Source organism: Orycteropus afer, unplaced genomic scaffold (genome assembly GCF_000298275.1).
Source record: "Orycteropus afer afer isolate SDZICR_OR568_19922 unplaced genomic scaffold, OryAfe1.0 scaffold00006, whole genome shotgun sequence".
In the NCBI taxonomy this organism is placed as follows: Eukaryota; Metazoa; Chordata; class Mammalia; order Tubulidentata; family Orycteropodidae; genus Orycteropus; species Orycteropus afer.
In genome coordinates, this window is record NW_006921593.1 from 2,468,173 (window position 1) to 2,490,283 (window position 22,111).

Genomic DNA, 22,111 nt, shown 5'->3' on the forward strand with positions numbered 1-22,111 from the left:
CTGGGCAGTCTGCTTCCGTAGTGATACTGCCTCAGAAACCAAGGAGGGGTTGCTATGAGTCAGGTCCGACTCGACAGCACATAACAACAACAACAGTGGCTAAATGATCATGAGCATCTCCTCCTGTGTGTGTTGGCCACCTGAATGTCTTCTTTGGTGAAGTGCCTGTTCATGTTCTTTGCTCACTTTTTATTTGGATTGTTTGTCTTTTAGTTGTTGAGGTGTTGAAGTTATCCATAAATTTTAGAGATTAGTCCCTTCTCCAGTATATCATTGCCATAATTTTTTTTTCCAATCTGTAGGTTCTCTGTTTACTTTTTTGGTAAAGTCTCTTGATGCACATATTTCATTTTTAGGAGGTCCCACTCATCTAGTTTATCTTCTGCCCTCCACTGTTACTGGATCATAACAGTCCAGTTGCCAGCTGACCATGGACCTGGCACAGGACTTGGCAGTGTTTCACTCTGTTACACACGAGGTTACCAAGACTCTGGCTGACTTGATGGCAGCTAACTAACAACAACAAGGAGGTTTTATGAACAACAGAGACTAGAACGTCCTTAAAGGCTGATGGGAAGGTGCCACCTGAAAAGAAGACTGAGGATGAGTGACAGAAGGGGGACCCTGTGAGCCAGGAAGGGACTAGCCAAGTGAGGGAGGGACCGGGAACAAGAAAGTTTGTGGGTTTATTTAATATCTTAGAATGACACATTTGTCATGATTAATGAACCCATACTGATGCATTATTTATTAATTACAGTCCAAGCTATATTCAGATTTCCACAGTTTTTACCTAATGTCTCAGCATCCCACTCAGGATACCACTTTCCACTTAGCTGTCATGTCTCCTTAGATTCCTCTGGCTATGAGTTTCTCAGCCTTCTACTGGTTTTTGATACCTTGAGAGTTTTGAGGAGGACAGCTCAGGTATATTGTAGAATTTCTCAGCTCAGGTTTGTCTGGTATTTTCTCATGATTAGACTGGGGTTAGGTTCTTGAGAGGCAAAACATAGAGGTAAAGTACCATTTTCATCCATGAGGCACTTTTGTTCTTTTGAATTATCATACTTTATCATTGTACTACCTGTCTAGACCAAAGGACCTCTGATGGCATAGTGGTTAAAGCATTGGGTTGCTAACCAAAAGGTCAGTGGTTCTAACACACCAGCTGCTCCGAGGGAGGAACATGAGACAGTCAACTTCCAGAGATGCTTCTGGTTTTCCCCTCCACTCATGCTCTTCCCCCTAACTCACACTCTTCCGATTCTTCCAGGTCTCCCAGCTGACACCCTGCAAGGCCACCGGGACCGCTTCTTGGAGCAATTCACAAAGTGAGTGTCTCAAGTGGTAGAAATAAAGGTGAACCAAAGAGTGTTACACAGTCCGTTAACCCACGCACAGGTTCATATTTGATGTTGAAGGCGTCTACATTTTAAGGATGCAGAGTGAGGGAGAGTAGTGAGGATGGTGGCAGATACCAAGCAATGGCTAGGGAAGCTGTTCTCGAATGTATTCCCCAGAAGCAAACAGCAGGATTAGGTTTTGTTCGTTCGTCGTCACCTGCTCTATGCTCAGGGCTTCCCTGAGTCCTGTCATTTACATGCCGACAGCTCCTAACCATGCACCTCTAGCTTGACCTTCCCTCTGAATCCGTCTCACGTTGTCTCCACTTGCATATTGACATCTCTGCACCAGACTTACAGTTTCTCCCCAGTCTTTTCTATCTCAGTAAAGACTGCCATCATCCACTGAGATCTGGACGGTGCCATTTCCTCTCTCCCATGTCCATTAGCAGGTCAGTTGATAGTCTACACATCTGTCTTGGCTCTGTCCACATCTCCATCTCTTCAGCCATCGTTGTTTGCCAGGCTGCTGCAATCCTGCCTGGACTCTCCCGCCAGCCCCTGCAGCTTCACGCAGCAGACCCAACCACCTTGTGAAAACATAAACTCTTTGCCTAAAGCCTCTTAATGGCTTCTGGTTGCCCTTAGAGTAAAACCCAGGCCCATACCCTCCCTAATCCAGCCCCTGCCTCTCCTCTGTGACCTCATCTCTGTTGTGCAGTGTCTCAGCCACGCAGGGTCTTCTTTCCTCAGTGTGCCCGCACTTTCTTGTCAGAACCTTTCCCCTTGGGTTACTGCTGCGTGGGCCACCGGGTCAGCGCAGGAGAAGCAGTCTCTGTCACCTCCTCAGAGAGGCCATTCTCAGGCCACCTTATTTAAGTCATGTCTTCTTCTCTGTCCCCACCCCCACCGCACCCTCACCTCCTCTTCCACAGAACCCTACTTGTTTGCTTTCTGTTTTATTTCAGACAATTCTTTCTGCCACCTGTCTTGCCCACTGTTATATCTGTCACACTTAGCACGTCACAGTCCATTAAGCATACCAAATAAAGCCAAACTCACGGCCACCAAGTCGATTCCAACTCATGGCAACCCCCATTAGGTTTCTAAGGTGGTAACTCTTTACAGAAGTAGATTGCCCCGTCTTCCTTCCGCGGAGTGGCTGGTGGGTTTGAACCACCAACCTTCTGGTTAGCAGTCAGATGCCTTAGGTACTGCACCACCAGAGCTCCTTACTAAGCATACAGTGCTCAATAAATGCTTGAAGCCATGTTTATATTAGTGTTTGGGCCAGTGAACATCTTATCCAGAAGAGAAAGCTTGACTGGCTGGCAGGGAGGGGGACGTGGTTTGCTAAATTACTACAGTGAATTTGGGAAATAAAATAATTGGTGACTGACGGGAAGTACTGGTCATCGTTTGTGTAAATGCGCCCAAGAGGAGCGGGCGGGGTGGGGTGAGGGATGGGAAGACGAGGCCGGTGAGACGGGCCTTCCGGCTCAGCGCTGTAAACTTTGGCCACCTCATTTTTCCTGCTAATTTCTTCATCCTTGACGACGGGGAGACCATAGCTCTTAACCCTCGAGCTTAGGCTTCTCTGGCTGGTTCCCCGCAGCAATCAGAAGACAAGGTCAGGGCTGTACTAACCTCCTGGTTTCCTTGTTCCCATTGAGAAGCCTGGTATGTGTTCTGTGATAAATGACTTATTAAATCCTAGGAGACAGGCCCTGGGGCGAGTTTCCTGGAATGTGAAATTCCAGTAGCTTAGGAAAGCAGTCGGCCCTGTTATTGTTGGCTGTGTCCCAGAAGGAAGGAGACCTGCGGTCAGGTGACTTGATCGCCTTTCAGTTGCTTCTGGCTTTCGGAAACAACGCCTCCATCGAGCTGAGTGGCCACCGCACTTTCTCCTCCACGCAGGCCTGGCCACTCCCTGAGCCCTTGCTGTCCTTGAATCCAGGGACGGCAGCACTGAAGTCATAGTGGCAGGTCTAGTTCTTGGGGCCCAAGAGGCTGTCCTGAGACCCTAGGGGTTTAGTCTCTTGGGCTGAGCATGAGAACTTTCTGTGTTTCAGGTGGAAGGTACTAACCTCCATGACCTTCCTTCTCAGAATAGACCAGTCCGGATGCTCTCAGCCTCCTCAGTGTATAGATTCAAAATGAAGATGTGGGCATGGGCAAGGTTCTTTCACTTCTTCGTGGCCATATTCTTCTAAGAGCAGGGCACAGTATACAGTAGAGGTAGTTTTTCTGCAACAAATACTTACTGAGTGACTCCTCTGTGCCTGGTACTACGGTAAACCTAGCTCAGCAGGTTTCAGTCCCTGCCCTCAAGAAGCTTGTGGTTTAATTAGGGAGATAACACGTAGCTCTAAAGCGAGACAAGTTCATTAAGCAAAGCTCTCCCTCAGTCATTAGATTCCCTTTCCCTTCCCTATGTCACTTGGCTTACACTCCAGTGACCAGTTGCACTGGTTCCGACTCTCAGCGACCTTGTGTGTCAGAGTAGAACTGCCCTCCATGGGGTTTCAGTGGCTGATGTCCTCAGCAGTCGGTCACCGGGCCTTTTTCTCGAGGTGTCTCGGGGTGAACTCGAACAGCCAACCTTTGTGTTAGCAGCTGAGCACATTAATTGTGTACCAGCCAGGGACTGTACTCTTCATACCAGGAGAAAGGAAGTTTCTATTAATGTTCCTGTAAGTCAGCCATTCCTAGGAAGTTGAATCGACAGCAATGTATATTCTGCATTGAGACAGAACGCAGGCTGTGGGCTATCTGCTCTTCCATAGGACTTGTAGGATGAGTTAACTCCTTCCTCGGGCCCAAGTAATAGAGGCCTGGCTGTAAATAAACCTTCCCTGGTGGCATCATAATTGAATCCTGGTGACATGGACGCTGTCTCCTTGACAGCCTGTGCCTTTGTCCTGGGAGGTGATACCAAAGCGGGGTGGCTGCACAGCCCCCAGGCTGGGGCTGGCAGAGGCAGCAAGGACGCCTTCGATCCATCTTTACCCCTAGGTTGAAAGATCTGTTCTACCGCTCCAGCAACCTACAGTACTTCAAGCGACTCATCCAGATTCCTCAGCTGCCTGAGGTGAGCATGCCCGGCCACACCCCTGACGGCTCCTGAGTTCCTGGAACTCTTAAGAGGCTGGCATAGTCTGGCAGGTAAGCGTGGGGGACTAGCATGTTTGAGGATATATGTCTTCCCTCTTCAGAACCCACCCAACTTCCTACGAGCCTCAGCCCTGTCAGAACATATCAGCCCTGTGGTGGTAATCCCAGCTGAGGCCTCATCCCCAGACAGTGAGCCTGTCTTAGAGAAGGATGACCTCATGGACATGGATGCCTCCCAGCAGGTGAGCACCACTTAGGGAAAGAACCTTGGCCCTTCCTTTGTCCGCAAGTTCAAGTCTCAAGGATAAGACGGGCTCATTGGCTCTAACTGTATAAATAGCCACCAACCAAGTCATCCTAGGTTCTTTGATCAAGATCAAAGAATTAATTGTTGAGCCACCTCCTAACATGAACACTAACCTAGACTGAACACCCCTGACTTGTAGTTCTTAAGCACACTCCTTAGTGGGTCTAAATCAAATTCAGAAAGGGTCCATCTTTGGTCTGATAGAGGCTGGTAAGACTCCCGACGCTATGGCCCCTAGTTACCCTTCAGATCTGGAACTAAACTCCTGTGGCTTCCAGCCAAACAATAGACAGGCATGTGGGGTGAACGTTTACATCAGGTAGATAGACACCTTGGAGCAATCAATCATGGAAGAACAGAAGGGCAGTGTTTGAACAGGGAGATGGCAGGGAGCAGGGGTGCATGGGAGGAAAGGACACAGGGAAGAGGTAACCACAGGAAGGAAGTGGGAAGAGAGCTGTTACATTGTGGGGAATTGCAGTCAATGTCATGAGACACATATGTATGAACCGCTGTATGGAAAATGAATTTTCTCTGTAAATGTTTGCCCAAATCACAATAAAGATTTAAAAAAGGGGGGGGGATCCATCCTGGCATGTCCCACATTTGACCCACACGTAGAGTTCTCTGCATCTTTAACTCTGTTCTCCATCCCTTATGGTCACCACAGAATTTATTTGACAACAAGTTTGATGACATCTTCGGCAGCTCCTTCAGCACTGATCCCTTCATTTTCAACAGTCAGAATGGTGTCAACAAAGATGAGAAGTGAGTCTAAGCTGGGTTCAAACAGACGGCACAGAAACTAAACTAAAACTGTGATCTGACTACAGCAACACCTGCCCGAAGAAGAGTGAGCTGTGCATCTCAGATGTTAGAGGATAGAGGTCTTTGCCCTCAGTACTGACCACTTAGATCCCAGAAGGACATCCAATGACGCTGAGATGAATGTGGACCCTGGGTATTAGATGAGTATCCGGTAATGCTGAAGGCCTCAGGGAGTAATTCATGGAGTCTCAAAGACTTGTTCCCCTTCTGTTCCCAGGGACCACTTAATTGATCAACTGTACAGAGAGATCAGTGGGCTGAAGGCACAGCTGGAAAACATGAAGACTGAGGTATGAGTGGGATCTGATCTGCCTTTGTGTTTCAAAACATGACCAATTTTAATATGAAACCCACTTCACATACATACTGGTTGGACCACACCTTAAAGAGCCTTAATTGGTAGAATTCCAAAGCCAGTAGAACTTAAGTCTTGCAGGGGTCTCAATTACAGTGCCTTAAGGGCAGCATTGAAGCCGAGTTAGGGTCTGTGTGATACTCAGATACAACCGGGTTCTCCACCTGGCTGTGTAGCTGTGAGAGGAAAGACCAGTTCTTCTCTCATGTGAAGAGAAGAGTTTGATGTGTAACTCTGTTTGCAGCGTCTGACTGCCTCTCAGACCCTGGCCGGCCCTGTGGACTGTGTTACGGGGACAGGCAGAGCATTTTCTCCGTCCTCATTCCAGCTCGTCCTCCGCTGCTCCCCAGCCACTCTATGACCACACTTCTGCTTTCCTCTGTCTTGCTTGTCACCCCGTCAGGCCTGTGTCAGCCTCTCACGAGACCTTGGGAATTAGCTTGTTAGGAAAACCTTGGTATTTACTTGGTCAGCACTGGGAACCTGGCAGGACACACTTCCCCCGCCCAGCAGCCCATCCCTGTCAGTGGCAGTGCGGTGACTGGGCTCATGACCCCAGTGCCTCCCCCAGAGCCAGCGGGCAGTGCTGCAGCTGAGGGGCCGCATCAGTGAGCTGGAGGCCGAGCTGGCGGAGCAGCAGCACTTGCGGCAGCAGGCGGCGGATGACAGCGAGTTCCTGCGGGCCGAGCTAGACGAGCTCAAGAAGAAGCGAGAAGACACAGAGAAGGCTCAGCGGAGCCTGACGGAGATAGAAAGTGAGCGGCGGGGCTGGGGATGGAGGCCGGGGAGCGCAGAGTCAGGCCAGACTCGGGATTAAGGTGAAGGTCGGGCAGCAGAGTCTGGACTTGGCGTCCTCCTAGACGGGCTGTCAGGAATGCCAGCTCTTGTCATCAGTCAGAAAGGTAGATTGTCCTCAGTCCACAGGTACAGAGCCCTGAGACATGGAGATGGGCATGTGGAACGTGGTGAGGGTACCCACCTGGGAGTGTGCATCTGAAGAGAAGCAGGACAGGTGGCCTTGAAAAAAACTGATATGAAATTCCAAAACATTTATGGTCAATGCCACATACGTAAAGGCCATGGAGGCACCAATCAGTGGAGTAGTTCCAATTGGGTGAATTTTTTTGTTAACCAAAGAAAGACTTCCCAGAGGAGTTTCTAGGGATGTGAGGGAGAAGAAAGTCTCTAAATGTGTGAAGAGGAAGGAGGAGGATAGTCTAGGGGTCCTGGCTTATTGGAAGGAGGGCAAGGGTCCCAGGCACAGTAGACTCCTTACCTTGGTCCTTGACCACACAGGGAGAGCTCAAGCCAATGAACAGCGGTATAGCAAGCTAAAGGAGAAGTACAGCGAGCTGGTTCAGAACCATGCTGATCTGCTGCGGAAGGTAGGACCCTCGACCCCGCTCTGACCGTCCTGCAGACCTGCACCACAGGAGACACAGCGGCTCAGGCCTGTGGCTTCTCCAGGCCCGGTGCCCCTTCCAGATCCTAGCAGGTTCCCGCCATTTCTTGGGAACCACGACGTTTCAAGCTCACTTGCCTCCCATATCTTGAGCTCCAGCCCAGACACCAGCCCTACTTAGACTGTCTGCCATCTGTATTATTTTTGTAAATACTTGAGAGTCGAGTATCTGAAGATCATAGCTTTATTCTGGGTGCCTTCTGGGTGGGAAAGCTGTTCCTTTGCCCACCTCTAGGGCACTCGACTCTGAATGTCATTGTTTGTTCTAGAAGGAAACTGTCCTTTAAGCCTGCGGTAAGCCAGCTGAGGGCACTGTTCTTCCCTTACAGAATGCAGAGGTGACCAAGCAGGTGTCAGTGGCAAGACAAGCACAGGTGGATCTGGAACGAGACAAGAAAGACCTGGAGGATTCCTTCCAGCGTGTAAGTGAACAGGCCCAGCGCAAGGTGAGTGGAGGGAGACATGCAGCCCGAAACGGTGCAGGGGCTCCCCAAGTTAGAGGCAGTCTTGAGCACCACACAGGTCAAAAGACTTTGTCTTCCGTCTGCTCCACGGGCAGCTCTGTGGGTTAGTCAGTGCCACAGAAGGACATATATACCCCATGCAGGACATGGTTACCAGTGGCTTACACGGGTTAGAGGCATGAAGTAATGAAGAGACCTAAGATAAGTGGGGTTAATCAGCAAAGACTTGCTGACCCGCAGACAGGTGAACATCCACTGTGTTGGGAGGAGGCATGAACAGACCAGAAGCTTAGAAAGTGAGGCTTAGAAGTCAGATGCGTGAAAGCCTTAGAGTAATGGCTTTCAACCTTCCTGCCCGTGACCCAAAATAAAAAATGCCTATGTCTAATGGAAACAATTTCTAATTAAGAAAATATATTTGGAATTTTGAAACCCATGAAAAACAAAGTGTATTTCAATAATGTGCAGATCTCTTTTGACATCATGTACCTGAATGGCAGTAACTACACTTTGTTAACTCAGTCAAAGAAAGCATGTGGAGTTTTCTCATCTCATAAGCTTTCCCATAAGGAGCTCTGGTGGTGTAGAGGTTAAGGCATCTGGCTGCTAACCGGAAGGTCAGCGGTTCAAACCCACCAGGTGCTCCGCAGAAGGAAAATGGGGTGATCTACTTCTGCAAAGATTTATAGGCTCAGAAACCCAGAGGGGGTTGCTGTGAGTCAGAATAGACTTGATGGCGGTAAGTTTGGAGTTTGAAGTTGAATGGGAACAAGGAGTCCCTGGGTGCTACAAACAGCACGCTCAGGTGCTAACAGAAAGGTTGGAGGGTCAAGTCTACCCAGAGGCACCTTGGAAGACAGTCCTGAAAAATCAGGCCTAGGAAACCCTGGGAAGAACCGTTCTGCTTTCACACACGTAGGGTGCCCAGGAGTCAGAACACACTCAGTGCAGCTGACTAACGGAAGTAAAAGCTTCACCAAAGGATACTTAGCCTATCCTCAGTGTGTGGCTGCACGTGGATATTTTGTTGTTCTACTGATGCATTTTGTTAAAATGCTAGCTGTGAGGTCTTATAAATGGACCACAATCCACTCTTTGAAAAACACCACTTAGAAAAGAATCAAAGAAAGGGAATCATTTTAAGACGGTGCCACTTGACAGTATACCATGTGTTGGGATGCCTGCACTAGAGAACCAGATCTACCTTAATTAGCACCATGGGCTTAAGAACAACATTTCAAAAACATCCCTGAATTTCCTCCTTTGACATTCCCCTTAGCCGGAAGTGGCATTTTGATGTCCTCGGGGGCCCTGCCTCTTGGTTGAGATTAGTGGACGTAGAGAGCGCAGATCTTTCCTTTGCAGCTCGAGGGATGTTTCTCTGTTTATTCCTCCTGGCCACCACCCTGCTTTTCTCCTCTCTCAGACTCAAGAGCAGACGGAGGTTCTAGAGAGCTTGAAGCAAGAACTTGCCACCAATAAGCAGGAACTCCAGGTCCTCCAGGGCAACCTGGAAACTTCTGCCCAGGTGAGCAAGTGCCCGCTTTCTTCCCTCCCTCTGGCTTCAGTGTTGCTGGTCCCTGCCCCCTGGCAGCCAGCAGCCAGCCAGGCTGGTCCCAGCCGTAGTCAGTGTGTCCTTGGGGAGGGCAGGTAGCAGGTTGGTAACAGAGGACCTCCTGTTCCTTACGGCCAGGTGGCGGGTTCGACCTCTGGGAAGGGGCCCATTTAATTCTCCCAGTGTCCCCCCTTTGCTCACGGACTTGCCACTGCAGTCAGAAGCCAGATGGACTGCCCAGATCACTGAACTGGAGAAGGAGCGGGACGGCCTGGTGAGCGCCGCGGCACAGCGAGACGAGGAGCTGTCTGCTCTCCGGGAGCAGCTGGCACACACCCAGCTCACACTGTCCAGCACACAGGTGAGTAGTGGAGACCCACTGGGACTGACAAGGCTCTGACTCACGGATGGGCCTCAGTGTGCGTGGAGGTGGGGAGGCTGTGAGGGGGGCCTGGGGACTTTGACCTGAAGGCAAAGGCATCTGGAGGCAGAGTCCCTCATGCCAGCGCGTCCTGCGTCACCCACAGAGCAGGTAAGGGAAAGTGTCGTAGAACGCTCGCTCTGAGAAAGGGACGCCCTTGGGGTGCACTGATCCATCCCCATAGCCTGCCTGTGGTCAGGGCCACCCACCCGTGGCCAGAATTAAAGGAATTTTCTCTGTGTAACTGCACTGGACCTCATTAAGAAGCACCTGAGCTAAATGCCAGGAATCCCAGCTGCGTCCCAGGGAGCCACACTGCTCAACGCTCAGTGGGCATCTGTGGCAGACCCTTAGCTCCTTGGACCACTCCTAGGAGTCTGCAGAGCAACTGGCGAAGGACCAGCGGAAAATGCTTCGGATGGAGGCCAGGAAGGCGGCCGAGCAGGCGATCCAAGAGGCCCTGAGGCAGCTGGAGGAGCCGCAGCTTGTCAGCTGTGCTGGGTCTGCAGGTACTGCCCCCGCTGCCCGGCTCTCGCCTGCTGGGTCCTGACAGCTCGATGGCACCACGTCATCCCACATGACGCTTTTCTCAAGCTGGCTGTATGTTAGAATTATCTAGAGAACATTAAAGAATACAGATGCCCAGGCCCCATCTTCCATCAGTTAAAGCAGAGCCTTTGAAGGAGGGACTTGGGCAGCAGTATTTCTGCAGCCTCCCAGCTGTGGGTCATTATGCAGGTGTGACAACTGCAGCCTCAGTCAGTGAGTCACACTGATGGAGAAGGTCCCTTGGGGGCAGAGCTCAGGTAATGGTGAAGGCACAGAGGAGGAGGTCCCTGTGAGCTTCCAGGCTGGTCAGGGAGACACCAGGAAGTCCTGAGTGGCAGAAACAACACTCCCAGCAGTGTAGCCTCTGCTGTAAACAGGCCAACGAGGCGTGTAGGGGTGTCCTCAGCGTATGCGGAACAGTGGGATCAGAGAGCCCTGGAGGAGAGGCAGGTGGGAGAGCACCCCCAGGCAGAGACGGTTTGTGCAGCTCTGGACATAACGATGACCACGGCTCACGACGGCTCATGTTGGCCGAGTAACGGGAGGTGCCCTTCATGGATGAAGCAGGAGGGAGGGAGCAGCTGACGGCTGATTTTCACTCTCAAATGAATAGGTCCCGATGTGCGAAGTATGAGCCCGCTGAGCAATGGGCAAATGGCAGGACTCAGGGCAGCTGAGGGTAGATTCAGAGGAGATAGCAGCTGGGGTGTGAAGGTTTTTGAAGGAAAGAAGAGGGGAAAGTGGGTAATAATAATAAAAACTCCTAGCACTTATTGAGCACTTACTATGTACCCATGCACTTGCACTTCCTGAGTCCCACAGTGGCACAGACGGGTACATGCTAGGCTGCCAACAGAAAAGTGGGCAGCCTGAGCCCCCCAGCAGTGCCCTGGAAGAAAGGCCTGGCTGTCCGTTTCGGAAAGGTCACAGCCTCAGAAACTCTGTGGAGCACAGTTCTCTGAAACATGTGGGCTCACCATGAGTCAGGACTGACTTGACAGCAATGGGTTTGGATTATTTTTCACTTTCCTCAGGAGCTCTGGTGGTGCAGTGGGTAAGGCATTTGGCTGCTAACCACAAGGTCGGTGGTTCATACCCACCAGCTGCTCCATGGGCGGCAGATGAGGCGATCTGTTTCCATAAAGATTTATGGCTTTGGAAACCCAATGGGGGGAGCTATGAGTCAGAATCAACAGCAATGGGTTTTTTATGTGTACTGTTCTAAGTCTGACACACCCTGACCCAGCTAATCTTCACAGTGATGCCATGAGGTAGTCCTCTTATTCCCATTTTGTGCGGTGAGGAAGCAGGCACAGACAGCCTGGATCACACGGCTAGTGGTGGTAGCTCCAGGAGTCACCCCTAGGCATTGTGACTCAAGAGCCCAGACTTTGTTTTTAACTCTCAGGGAGAGGAAAGGTTCAGAGAGGTGTCCCAGAAGGTCACTCAGGTTAGGGTGGGAAGATGTCATAAAATAAGACTTCAGGGTCTGATGGGTCCTGAGGGGATACCTCAGAGTCCGAAGGGGAGAGCAGTGAAGGACAGTGGGCTGGTCCAGGGGAAGGGGGAACTGCTGAACTGCCCAGTGCCCATGGCTCTGTGCGCACAGCACAGGACAGGGCGTGACATGTTGTGTTCTGAGCATGATCATGGGTTAGCGGGACAGAGGCAGGGGGCTGGGCTCCTGTGATGAGAGTCAGAGGGTGGGGAAGACTCGAGAGGGAAGCTTGGCTGGGATGGGCTGGGCAGCAATGAGAAAGGAGAGGCGGACTCTAGGCTGGGACCACACTTACCCTCTTTCATGGCTAAGAGACCAGCTAAGCTCAGAAGCATGGCTTTGCATGCCCCAGTAAATCACACTCAGGTCAGTACCTGCGTAGCCGGCAGTCTCTCCTCCCTTCCCCCCGTTAGGGCAACTCCTGCAGCCCTGGATCACTCACCAGGTAGGCTCATCCATTAGGCGGCTTACCTGGTGGATGCAGACAGCACTCAGGACCCTTCCTCTGACTTCACTCTCCCTTCTCTTTCATAGATCACCTTCTCTCCAGGATCAAGTCCGTTTCCAGCTGCATTGAGCAACTGGAAAAAAGCCGGAGCCAGTATCTGGCCTGCCCAGAAGGTGAGGAAGGAGACAGGGTCTGTCATTAGTGACAGCTGGTCAGGGTCAGAGGTGCTTGAATGTGGAGAGAGTGGCGGATGTGGGGGTACCTTGTTAGGGACGAAGGGTACGAACATCACACCTCTCAACCGTGCTGAGAGACACTCCTTCCCTCCTGGCAGGTATCAGTAGCCTTCTCCACTCAGTAACCCTCCTTGCCCACTTGACCGGTGACACCATTCTCCAAGGTAGTGCCACCTGCCTTCGAGCCCCGCCAGAGCCGGCTGACTGTGAGTACCTGGACAGGAGGGGCCAATCATGAGAGCAGGGGGAGCAGAGGGCCTTAAAGTCTGTCGCCTTGTACCTCCAGCACTGACGGAGACCTGTAAGCAGTATGGCAAGGAGACGCTCATCTACCTGGCTTCCCTGGACGAAGAGGAAAGCCTGGGCAATGCCGACAGCACAGCCCTGAGGAACTGTCTCGGCAAGATGGCGGCCATCGGCGAGGTATCATGAGGGCTATTCCTGAAGGAAGTGACCGTTCTTGGATGTGAATGCTAGTGATTTGCCAGGGTATCCATGATGTTCAGAGGCCACTGTTCTTGTACTTAAAACTTGATTCTAGAAAATAAGAGTTAAAGCTGGAAAATCTGACCTCCTGAGGGACTTTCCAGTTCCATTTAATTCAGTGGCTGTTGACTGAGAATCCAGTGTGCAGTCATCACTATACCGAACCCATTGCCATCAATTGCAACTCATAGTGACCTGTAGGAGAGTAGAACCGCCCCACAGAGATTCCAAGGCTGTAATCTTATGGAAGCAGACTGCCACTTTCTCCCACAGTCGGGTGGGTTCAAACTGCTGACCTTTCAGTTAGCAGCCAAAGCTTACTGCCGCATCTGGCAAAACTGCACAGGTCATGAAACGAAGCGACACAGAAGGATTAATGGTTTTTTAAAAGGAACGGGGCCAGGCAGACGCCCTGCATGTCCTGTGAGAGTGACCCCTGATGTCTTTGTTCTACTTTATTTATATATTTATACATGATTACATCATTAGTCTTGGAATCCATACAATGAGCTTATTCTCTACAAAGTTGAAGTTTTACACCTCTACGTGCTCAAGGACAACAGGTGGTCATTAAAACAATCACAGAAGTCTCCTCAGGAATAAGGAGTGTAAAACAATAGTTGTTTACTAGGGCACAGTGACCCAAAGTATAAAACATCACAATAAGATAAAAACATGGACTACCAAAATAACATCTACTCTTAATACTTGATGTTTTGCCAAGTAAGCATTTAACTATGAGAGAGGCCTTGCCTTCTCTTGTTGTTGTTGGACATGTGCCTTGCACTCATGTCCTTCAATGATTTCTCTCTTGGTCTCCAACACTTAACCACTGTGCCACCAGGATGTCGTCATCTCTATACTAGGCAGTATCGAAGAGGAATAAGCAGTTTCCTGGTCTTCAGAGACTTACCTGGTTGGGGAATCAACAGCTAAAATGGCAAAAACTTTATTCAATAAAGATGTAGTAAATGTGTCCTGTATGCCAGGAATTGTGTTAGGTATAAACCAAAAAACCCAAACTCCATCGAGTTGGATCCAACTCATAGCGACCCCTCCTTGGGTTTCCAAGGCAGTATCACTACAGAAGTAGACTACCCAATCTTCTTTCCGAGGAGTGGCTGGTGGGTTTGAACTGTCAGCCTTCTGCTTAGTAGTCAAATGCCTTAAGCACCATGTATAGTAATTAAAAAAAAAAAAAAAAACCTGCCATCAAGTTGATTCTGACTCATAGGGTCCTCCATTGGGTTTCCAAGACTATAAATCTTTATGGAAGAAGACTACCTCATTTTTCTTCCATCGAGTGGCTGATGTGTTCGAACCACCAGCCTTTTGGTTAGCTCCCTTAACCACTACACCACCAGAGCTCCTTAGGTTAGTAATAGAGACAAATGAGACATGGTCTGTGTAGAAGGAAAATCGGCTGTTCTGCCCAGTGTGATTAGAACTGCAGTAGAAATCTATTTGAAGAGGTCAGTGCAAGGTAGCGTTTAATTAACTCCAAAAATGTGTGGCTATAGCTCTGCAAGGAAAGCATCGGGGCCAGAGCCCACATCCTCACCATCTCCCATCTGGACTCATAAAGCAGCCTGCTGATTCATACTCTGGCCTCTTTCCCGTGCTTACTTCCCAGAAACAGATCAATGATGAGAGCTCTGGTTTGATAACTAGAAGTCCAGTTATGTAGCTTGACTTGCAAGGACATTCTCAGTCTGGCCCTGAGCCACCTTCTGGGCCCCTCTGCCCACTCCTCTCTCCTTAGAGTACTGGTGCCTGCTTACCTGTCCCCACCACCAGACGAGCCCCTCAGGGGCAGAGACCATGCCTTACTCATGATGTGTCCCTGGCAGAATATGTGGCAGATGGTAAATGCCCAGCAAATGTCTGATCAATTGAATATGCATGTGGATAAAGCCAAAAAGACAGAGAGGTGGCGCTGGCAGGGAAGGACAGTCCCATTAAGGTCATGGAGAAGCTTGAATGTCTGGGTGAAGGAAGATGATGGATAATGGGACGTCACAAACTTTTTCTTTAATAGGGTAACATACCAATAGTGACATTTTCGTATCATTGGGGTGAGAGGTGGCGTAGGCAGCATTACCAGTCGGCTTTCATTAGAGAAGGGGCATCTTCCCCACTACATTGCTGAAGGAGTAAACTGAGAACTCGGTATGTGAGTCAAAATACGAAAGACACAATGAGGAGATGAAAATTCACGTTAATGAAAACAGCCCATAAGGACGCAGAGTGTGGTAGCAAGACCACGGGCAGGTTTTTGTTCTGTCAGTAGGGCTGACAAGGTGCTCAGAAAAGTCTCTCCTACACAGGAGCTTTAAAACGATGGGAGCAATTTGGCAACAAGGTTTTTTCATTGAATGGCTGAAGTTGGAGAATCAGAAACTAAAAAGGGATGCTGGGGCCAGTGACTGTCCTGTGGAAGGGGGTCTGCCCAGCTCTGGCGGCCACACATACAGAGGAGAGTAAGAAACAAACGTAGGACCAAGTAGGGTAGAAGGCTGGGTCACTGTGAATCTGAATCAAGTCAGTAGCAGTGGTTTGGTTGGGATCGTATGTCTTCTCTTGTTGAAAGTCCTCTGGCTTATTTCCATCTTAGAGCTTTTGTGAATGTACCGGACGCTCATTCTTGTACATGTTTCCTGATGTACGTGTGCGAGAGCTTCTCTAGACTGTGCGCCCAGGAGTGGAGCTGCTGGGATACAGGGTTAATCTCACATGCAGAATGTTGAGTGGAAAAGCAAGTCATAGAAAAGGACATACGTGTGATTCCTTTTTTATAAAAACCAAAACATTCAAACAAGACATGAAGGTTGCATCCATGTATCATTTTTTAAAAATAATAAGACATGAAAACCACTCTCCTGAAATCTGTTTAGCTTGGAGTGGGGAGTGGACAGTCGGGAGGAAGAGAGATGGAGTCAGGACAGGATACAAAGGAGATTTTAAAGGTATCGATGTTTCTTAAAGGTGGATGGTGGGTAACGTGGGTCTTTATTCTTATTTTGAAATGAGTCATATGTATTTTATACTCTCATGTATATACGTAACGTTTATTAAAGTCATGGACTTTGGAGTCAGGCCTGAGTTCAAATCCCTGCTCTGCCTTTTTTTTTTTTAATTGTGGTTTGGGCGAAAGCTTACAGAACAAACTCATTTCCTATTGAACAGTTTATACACATCGCGTTTTGTAGCATTCGTTGCAGTCCTCTCAACGTAATGGCACTCCCCTGCTCTGCCTTTTATTCGTTGTCTAGCTGTGGTCAAGACATGTTATCTCCCTGAGCCTTGCCTTCCAAACAAGAAGAGTAACGGCCTCATATGATTGGGGTGGAAACAAAATTAAATATGTGACCGGCTACCTGACTGGGCGACACCCTACGTATTTGGAAGTGGTGTTAAAATGCCTCCCAAGCAGCAAATATGGTTGACACTGTACAGCTATGTCGTTAGGGCCTGAGCGGCCGCAGCTAACCCTATAACCTTACAGGGTTATGTAGGCAGTTTAGAAGGAGGTGGATTCTGAGTGAGGTTCCAGAGTATACATCATAGAGACTACCAGAGGAGGTCTGCGGTAGACACTTCTCCATGGCTTCAGAAGTGTGTTGGTGGTGGGGCCCTCCTACCTTCTACCACCCTATAAAAGTCACAGGTCGGCCAGGGAAGAATATAGAGGCCAAAGGGTCATGTCGTGCTTTTTATAGGAGCTCTTACCCAGAGGCCTGGACATCAGACAGGAGGAGCTGGGGGACCTGGTGGACAAGGAGATGGCGGCCACATCTGCTGCTATTGAAGCTGCTACGGCCAGGATTGAGGTATGGAGGGTCAGCCAAGGCTCTAGCAGCAGCCCTTTGGCGTCATCGCCCATTAGATGCACTTTAGTCATTCATTAAGGCTGCAGAAGCCCCTATAAAACAAAGCAACACCCAAAGTCACCGGATTCTCAGAGGGATAGAAAAATGAGAAGGTCCTCACTGAAGGAAGGTAAGCAGTTTCCTAAGAATACGATACCTTGGTGTCAGACCATCCTGGGTTCAGGTTTCCAGACTGACCATTTCCTGGCTGTGTAACTTCCAGTAAGCTACATTACCCTTGCTAACATTCAGATTCTTCTGTGTGGTGGCAGTGACAGTAGTATCACCTCATTGGGTGGGATGTTGTAAAGTTGAATGAGATGATGCACATTGCTCTCAGGGCTACACACACATTACATCAGTCTCTAGTCAATGGTAACAACTGTCTTGGGGAAACCCTGAGTGAGGCACTCAATTTGAAAAGTCATACATCGCTCCTTTGGTGGATGACTCAAGCTGGCCACCTTAGTTTCAGCACCTGCCTTTGGGACATGGTAGCAGCCTATCCTGTTGGTGTGAGCACCACAGCTCTCAGAGTTCTGTGCACGTCAGCCTGGCTACCAGCGTGTGTAGTGCCTCACTCATTACGGAGCCAGCCCACTGGAGCGGATTCCATCCAGCTAGGCCAGACCTCTGGGTGCTTCCCTGACTCTGGAGGACTTGGGTGGGCACTTCTAGATCGAGGTTTCTCAGCTACCACAGCATGCTGGGCTCCTGTAGGAGTATGCTGTGGTTTCTCAGGACCCGGGCCGTGTTGAGAAACCATGCTTCTTTCTAACAGGAGATGCTCAGCAAATCCCGAGCCGGAGACACGGGAGTCAAATTGGAGGTGAACGAAAGGTCAGTCTGGGCAGCACAGTGGCACCAGCTGGGCAGGAGAGGGCTTTCTTGCATTGGATTATACCGAGGTGCCCATTGGGGAGTTAGAGCAGAACATTAGAACCTCAAAGAAGGGCTGAGTCTGTGTAATTGTTGATAACCTACTGCTGTCGAGTTGGTTCCAACTCATAGTGACCCTGTAGGACAGAGTAGAGCTGCCCCGTATGGTTTCCAAGGCTGTAAATCTAGACAAAAGCAGACTGCCTCGCCTTTCTCTCACTGAGTGGCCGGTGGGTTCCAACTGCCAGGTTTTGGCCTAGCAGCTGAGCGCTTAACCACCACCTCATCAGGGCTCCTGTAATTTTTGGTAGCAGTATTACTGATGGAAATAATATTGTTGTTGCATTATAGGGTAGAGCTACCCTGAGAGTTAGCACTTACGTATCCTTTGTGAGTAAGGTCCACAGTCATGTCTTCTCACCCACCTGTCTTTCCTTCATGGCTTTCCCCTCCGAGCGTTCCAGCAATTTCCAGTCCTTCCCTGCCTCCCTTTACCATTCCAAGTTGGCCCGTGCTTAAGAGTGAAAAAGAGGGCCAAGGTCTTCATCGCTGGTGGTCTCTGTGTCCCTGATGTTTCTTTTGCAGGATACTTGGTTCCTGCACCAGCCTTATGCAAGCTATCCAAGTCCTGATTGTGGCCTCCAAGGACCTGCAGAGAGAGATTGTGGAAAGCGGCAGGGTAAGTGTCTTAGTCTCCCAGTGCTGCAGTAACACAGGTACCAGAGGTGGTGGCCTTAAGGACACACACTCATTTCGTCATACTTCTGGAGGCTGAAAGTCCAATTAGCGTCTCGGCTGTCGATTTCCTCCTTGCCGGTCGTCCTGGGCGTTCTTTGCTTCCTTAGCGGTTCTCACATGGCGTCCACCTTCTACCACGTGTGGTCGCTTGCTCTGCGTCTGTGCCAGTGGTGACATGGTTGGCAACGAGTCGACTCTGACTCACAGTGACCCCGTGTGTGTAGAGTAGAATTGCTCCAGGGGTTTTCAAGGCCCTGACTTTACTGAAGCAGATTACCAGGCCTGTCTGCTGAGGCACCCCAGGTAGGTTCACACCACCACCCTGTGGGCTAGTAGTCGAGCAGCTAACCGTTTGAGCCACCTAGAGACCCCTGGACATGTCTGTGCTGCTCCTTGTATAGTAGGAAGTGAGTCGTTTTAGGATCTGCCCAACACTGGTATGACTTCAGCCTGTTGAACACATATCGTGAGATTGTATCGTGGAAGGTGATTGCGTTACATTAGGATAGATTATATCTGCAAGTATAGGAATTATTATCCAACATGTATTTTGTAGAGACACAATTCAAACCGTAATAGTAAGTGTGGGTGTGGTTCTGGGTGTGAGCGTGCAGACGAGGAGAACAGAAATCAGTTATAGATTCTCGCTCCACTGAGTGGCCGAGTCGGCTTGATACGGCTCATCCAGACTCAGTGGAACCTAGCGATGTTGCTATCATATGCTGTGTGTGTGTGAGAGGAGCTGCCACCCCAGTGGGCGTCAGCATGTCCCCAGGGAGCAGCCAGCCGCATCTGCCAGCTACAGACTCACTCACCCAGGGCAAACAAACAGCACTGACACCTGCTGTGGAAACCCCATTTATAGTGTGCGTCTGGCCCTCTGAAGAGGATGTGACAACTTTAGAAAACTGGGCAAATCAGAAAGAGAAAATCGGGCACCATCCCCTGCTGTGAAGTGTTCACAGCAGCCTCTGTTGCGTCCCCATCCACCAGCAGTCACCTCACAGCTGTTCATAGACTCTCGTTGACATTGTCACTTTAGCGTCTCACTCCTTTGCTGGTGCCACTGTTTGTCCCCCACATCCCTGTATGCAGCTGCAGCTCAGGAGATGGTGGTGCAGGGAGGGGTCTGGGAGCCAGAAAACCATCCTGTAATAAAGAGGCCGGACTGGCTTGGGCGGTGCTTCTTACTAGTCTGAGAGGTGATGTTTTCTGTCCTCACAATAGAAGAAGGAAGTAAGCAAGGTGTGCCTGCCTTCAGAGCCTCAGATGGTCACACACTTCAAAGCATACCAACTTATCTTAAATCCACGTAGAAATCATTTTAAAAACCATTCACTCTGTACTCTCCTCTTTCAGCAGGTCATGGAGAGTAGCTAGACTCCCTCCAGGTCATGAGTCATCCATACATATTTGTTCCTTATACATACAGTATAAAAATGTTGTAAGAGAAATGTTGTGGGCTTTAGTATTTACGTCTGTTTCTTTCCTGCATGACCTTGGAGGAGAAAACATTTGTTTTCTCATCTGTAAAATGGGAATAATATTATTACTATAATGCTCACCTCTTGAGTCAGTGTGAAGACGATATGAGATAATGTATTAAGAGTACCTAGCACACAGTAGGCACTCATGAAAGGAGCCACGTTGATTTTTCCCTTTTCTAGGGTACAGCATCCCCTAAAGAGTTTTATGCCAAGAACTCTCGATGGACAGAAGGACTCATCTCTGCCTCCAAAGCTGTTGGCTGGGGAGCCACTGTCATGGTGTAAGTGTCTGTCCATCCCAAGGCTCCTCACCCCCGACCACCTTCCACTGATCTGCCCAAGAGAAAAATAATCTGCCCCTTAGAAATGAACGGTTGATGAAGGAAGTGATTAGACTAACACTTCAAGAAGGTGCTCAGGTCTCTGGGAGTAACACAGGCAGGGCAGCCAGGGGTCCTTCTCTGTCTAGCCAGTGTGGTAGGGGTGGGCTAGAGGTGGGATCAGAAGGGCTTGCAGCTGTCAGTGACTTTGTCCATCTTATCCTTCCCTATCAGGGATGCTGCTGACCTGGTGGTTCAAGGCAAAGGGAAATTTGAGGAGCTCATGGTGTGTTCCCATGAAATTACTGCTAGCACAGCTCAGCTTGTGGCTGCATCCAAGGTAGGACCCACCTGGGACTCCCAAGAACACTGAAAGACCTAGATTAGAGATTACTGGGACTAGACCTGGCTCCCAAAACAATAGGTGATGGATCCAGGATCCAGGTTAAATTAGGTCCAGGGTCCTCTAAAAGCCTCTCATCTGTCACCATGGAGCCCTTCTGCCCACCTCTGCCTATGAGCTCCTCTCAGCTCCGCTCACTTTTGTTAAAAGCTGCCTTTGAGGGTCCCAGCCATGCCAACCTCTGATTAGCAGTCATAGCATTCAAGGAGTGCTCAAATAAGGAGTATGTCAGCACGGTCAACAGATTATCTGCCTTGGCTCTGAGCTTCCACAGCCAACATCTGCCTCTCCTCAAGAGTCTCTGAATTTGAACCAGTGTCTCAGCTAATCTAATGCAAAGCTCGTAACCCAGATCCTGTCAGGGAGTCCTACAGTGTACCCCAGTGAGTGTTCTTTGATCATCCCTATTATTGTCCTAAATGAAGCTTCTATGGTTGGAACCATTTCTCAAAAGCAGTGATGAAACACACACACCTATGTTCACTGCAAGAAAATGCAGTGAATGCCAAAGTGCTCTTCAGTGGATGAATTGATAAGCAAAACGTGATACCTGTGTATGATGGAATTCTATGCAACCATATAGAACAATGATGAGTCTTCAAAACAGATTACAACATGGATGGATCTAAAGGACATAATGCTGAGTGAAATGAATCCATCACATGAGGACAAATACTGCATGATTCCACTTATATAAGAAGGCAGAGTATATATATATAGAGAGAGGGACCAGTATTCATTAGCAGTTACCAGAGATTGGGAGGGGACAGGAGGAATCATTCTCTAGAGCGTAGATCCTTGTTATTTTTGGTGGTGGGCAAAGTAGCACCTGATGTGGGTGGATTAAGCACAGCTTGACCTAAGCAAATGATGCCACTAAGAAGCACCTGAGAGAAGGGATGTTTGTGCTAAGGAACATGACGTGTACCATCTGCCAACAACACCAACAATAACCAAAAAGCAAATGTATGGTCACGTGTGTATGTGTGTAGGCAAATATGTGTATGAGTAGGCGCAGATGTGTACAGGGTGTTCACGGGGAGAAGTGTCTGTATATGAATGTACAGATATGTGTGTACACGCATATATTCATAGAGGACAGTTACACATACTTCTCAGATGTAACCAAACACCTTACAAGATTGGTTTTCTGGGTTTGAAGGCTTAGAACCTTAGTCTCATGGCACAACTCAGTCCGTTGGCATAATATAGTTCACAGATGTCTTGTTCTGTATCCTAATGAGTAGTGTCTGGGATCTTAAAAGCTTGCAAGCAGCCATCTAAGATACAACTACATATGGGTCTCTGCTCTTCAGGAGCAAAAGAGAAAGAAGGAAAACCTAAGTCTC

At 49.3% G+C, this 22,111-nt stretch overlaps 1 protein-coding gene across 1 annotated transcript in view; it reads left to right on the forward strand.

Annotated features, from left to right (window-relative positions):
• The window catches only part of HIP1 (huntingtin interacting protein 1), a 189,363-nt gene that overhangs the window by 161,474 nt on the left and 5,778 nt on the right, over nt 1-22,111 (forward strand). The window contains exons 9-27 of the mRNA XM_007940271.2: nt 1,274-1,331; nt 4,359-4,434; nt 4,559-4,699; nt 5,435-5,532; nt 5,810-5,882; nt 6,519-6,702; nt 7,244-7,332; nt 7,739-7,855; nt 9,300-9,401; nt 9,646-9,789; nt 10,223-10,358; nt 12,431-12,517; nt 12,679-12,786; nt 12,867-13,003; nt 16,786-16,896; nt 17,717-17,775; nt 18,400-18,493; nt 20,220-20,320; nt 20,594-20,699. Of these exons, the coding sequence (XP_007938462.1) occupies nt 1,274-1,331; nt 4,359-4,434; nt 4,559-4,699; nt 5,435-5,532; nt 5,810-5,882; nt 6,519-6,702; nt 7,244-7,332; nt 7,739-7,855; nt 9,300-9,401; nt 9,646-9,789; nt 10,223-10,358; nt 12,431-12,517; nt 12,679-12,786; nt 12,867-13,003; nt 16,786-16,896; nt 17,717-17,775; nt 18,400-18,493; nt 20,220-20,320; nt 20,594-20,699 (2,021 nt within the window). The remainder of the gene's footprint in view (nt 1-1,273; nt 1,332-4,358; nt 4,435-4,558; nt 4,700-5,434; nt 5,533-5,809; nt 5,883-6,518; nt 6,703-7,243; nt 7,333-7,738; nt 7,856-9,299; nt 9,402-9,645; nt 9,790-10,222; nt 10,359-12,430; nt 12,518-12,678; nt 12,787-12,866; nt 13,004-16,785; nt 16,897-17,716; nt 17,776-18,399; nt 18,494-20,219; nt 20,321-20,593; nt 20,700-22,111) is intronic.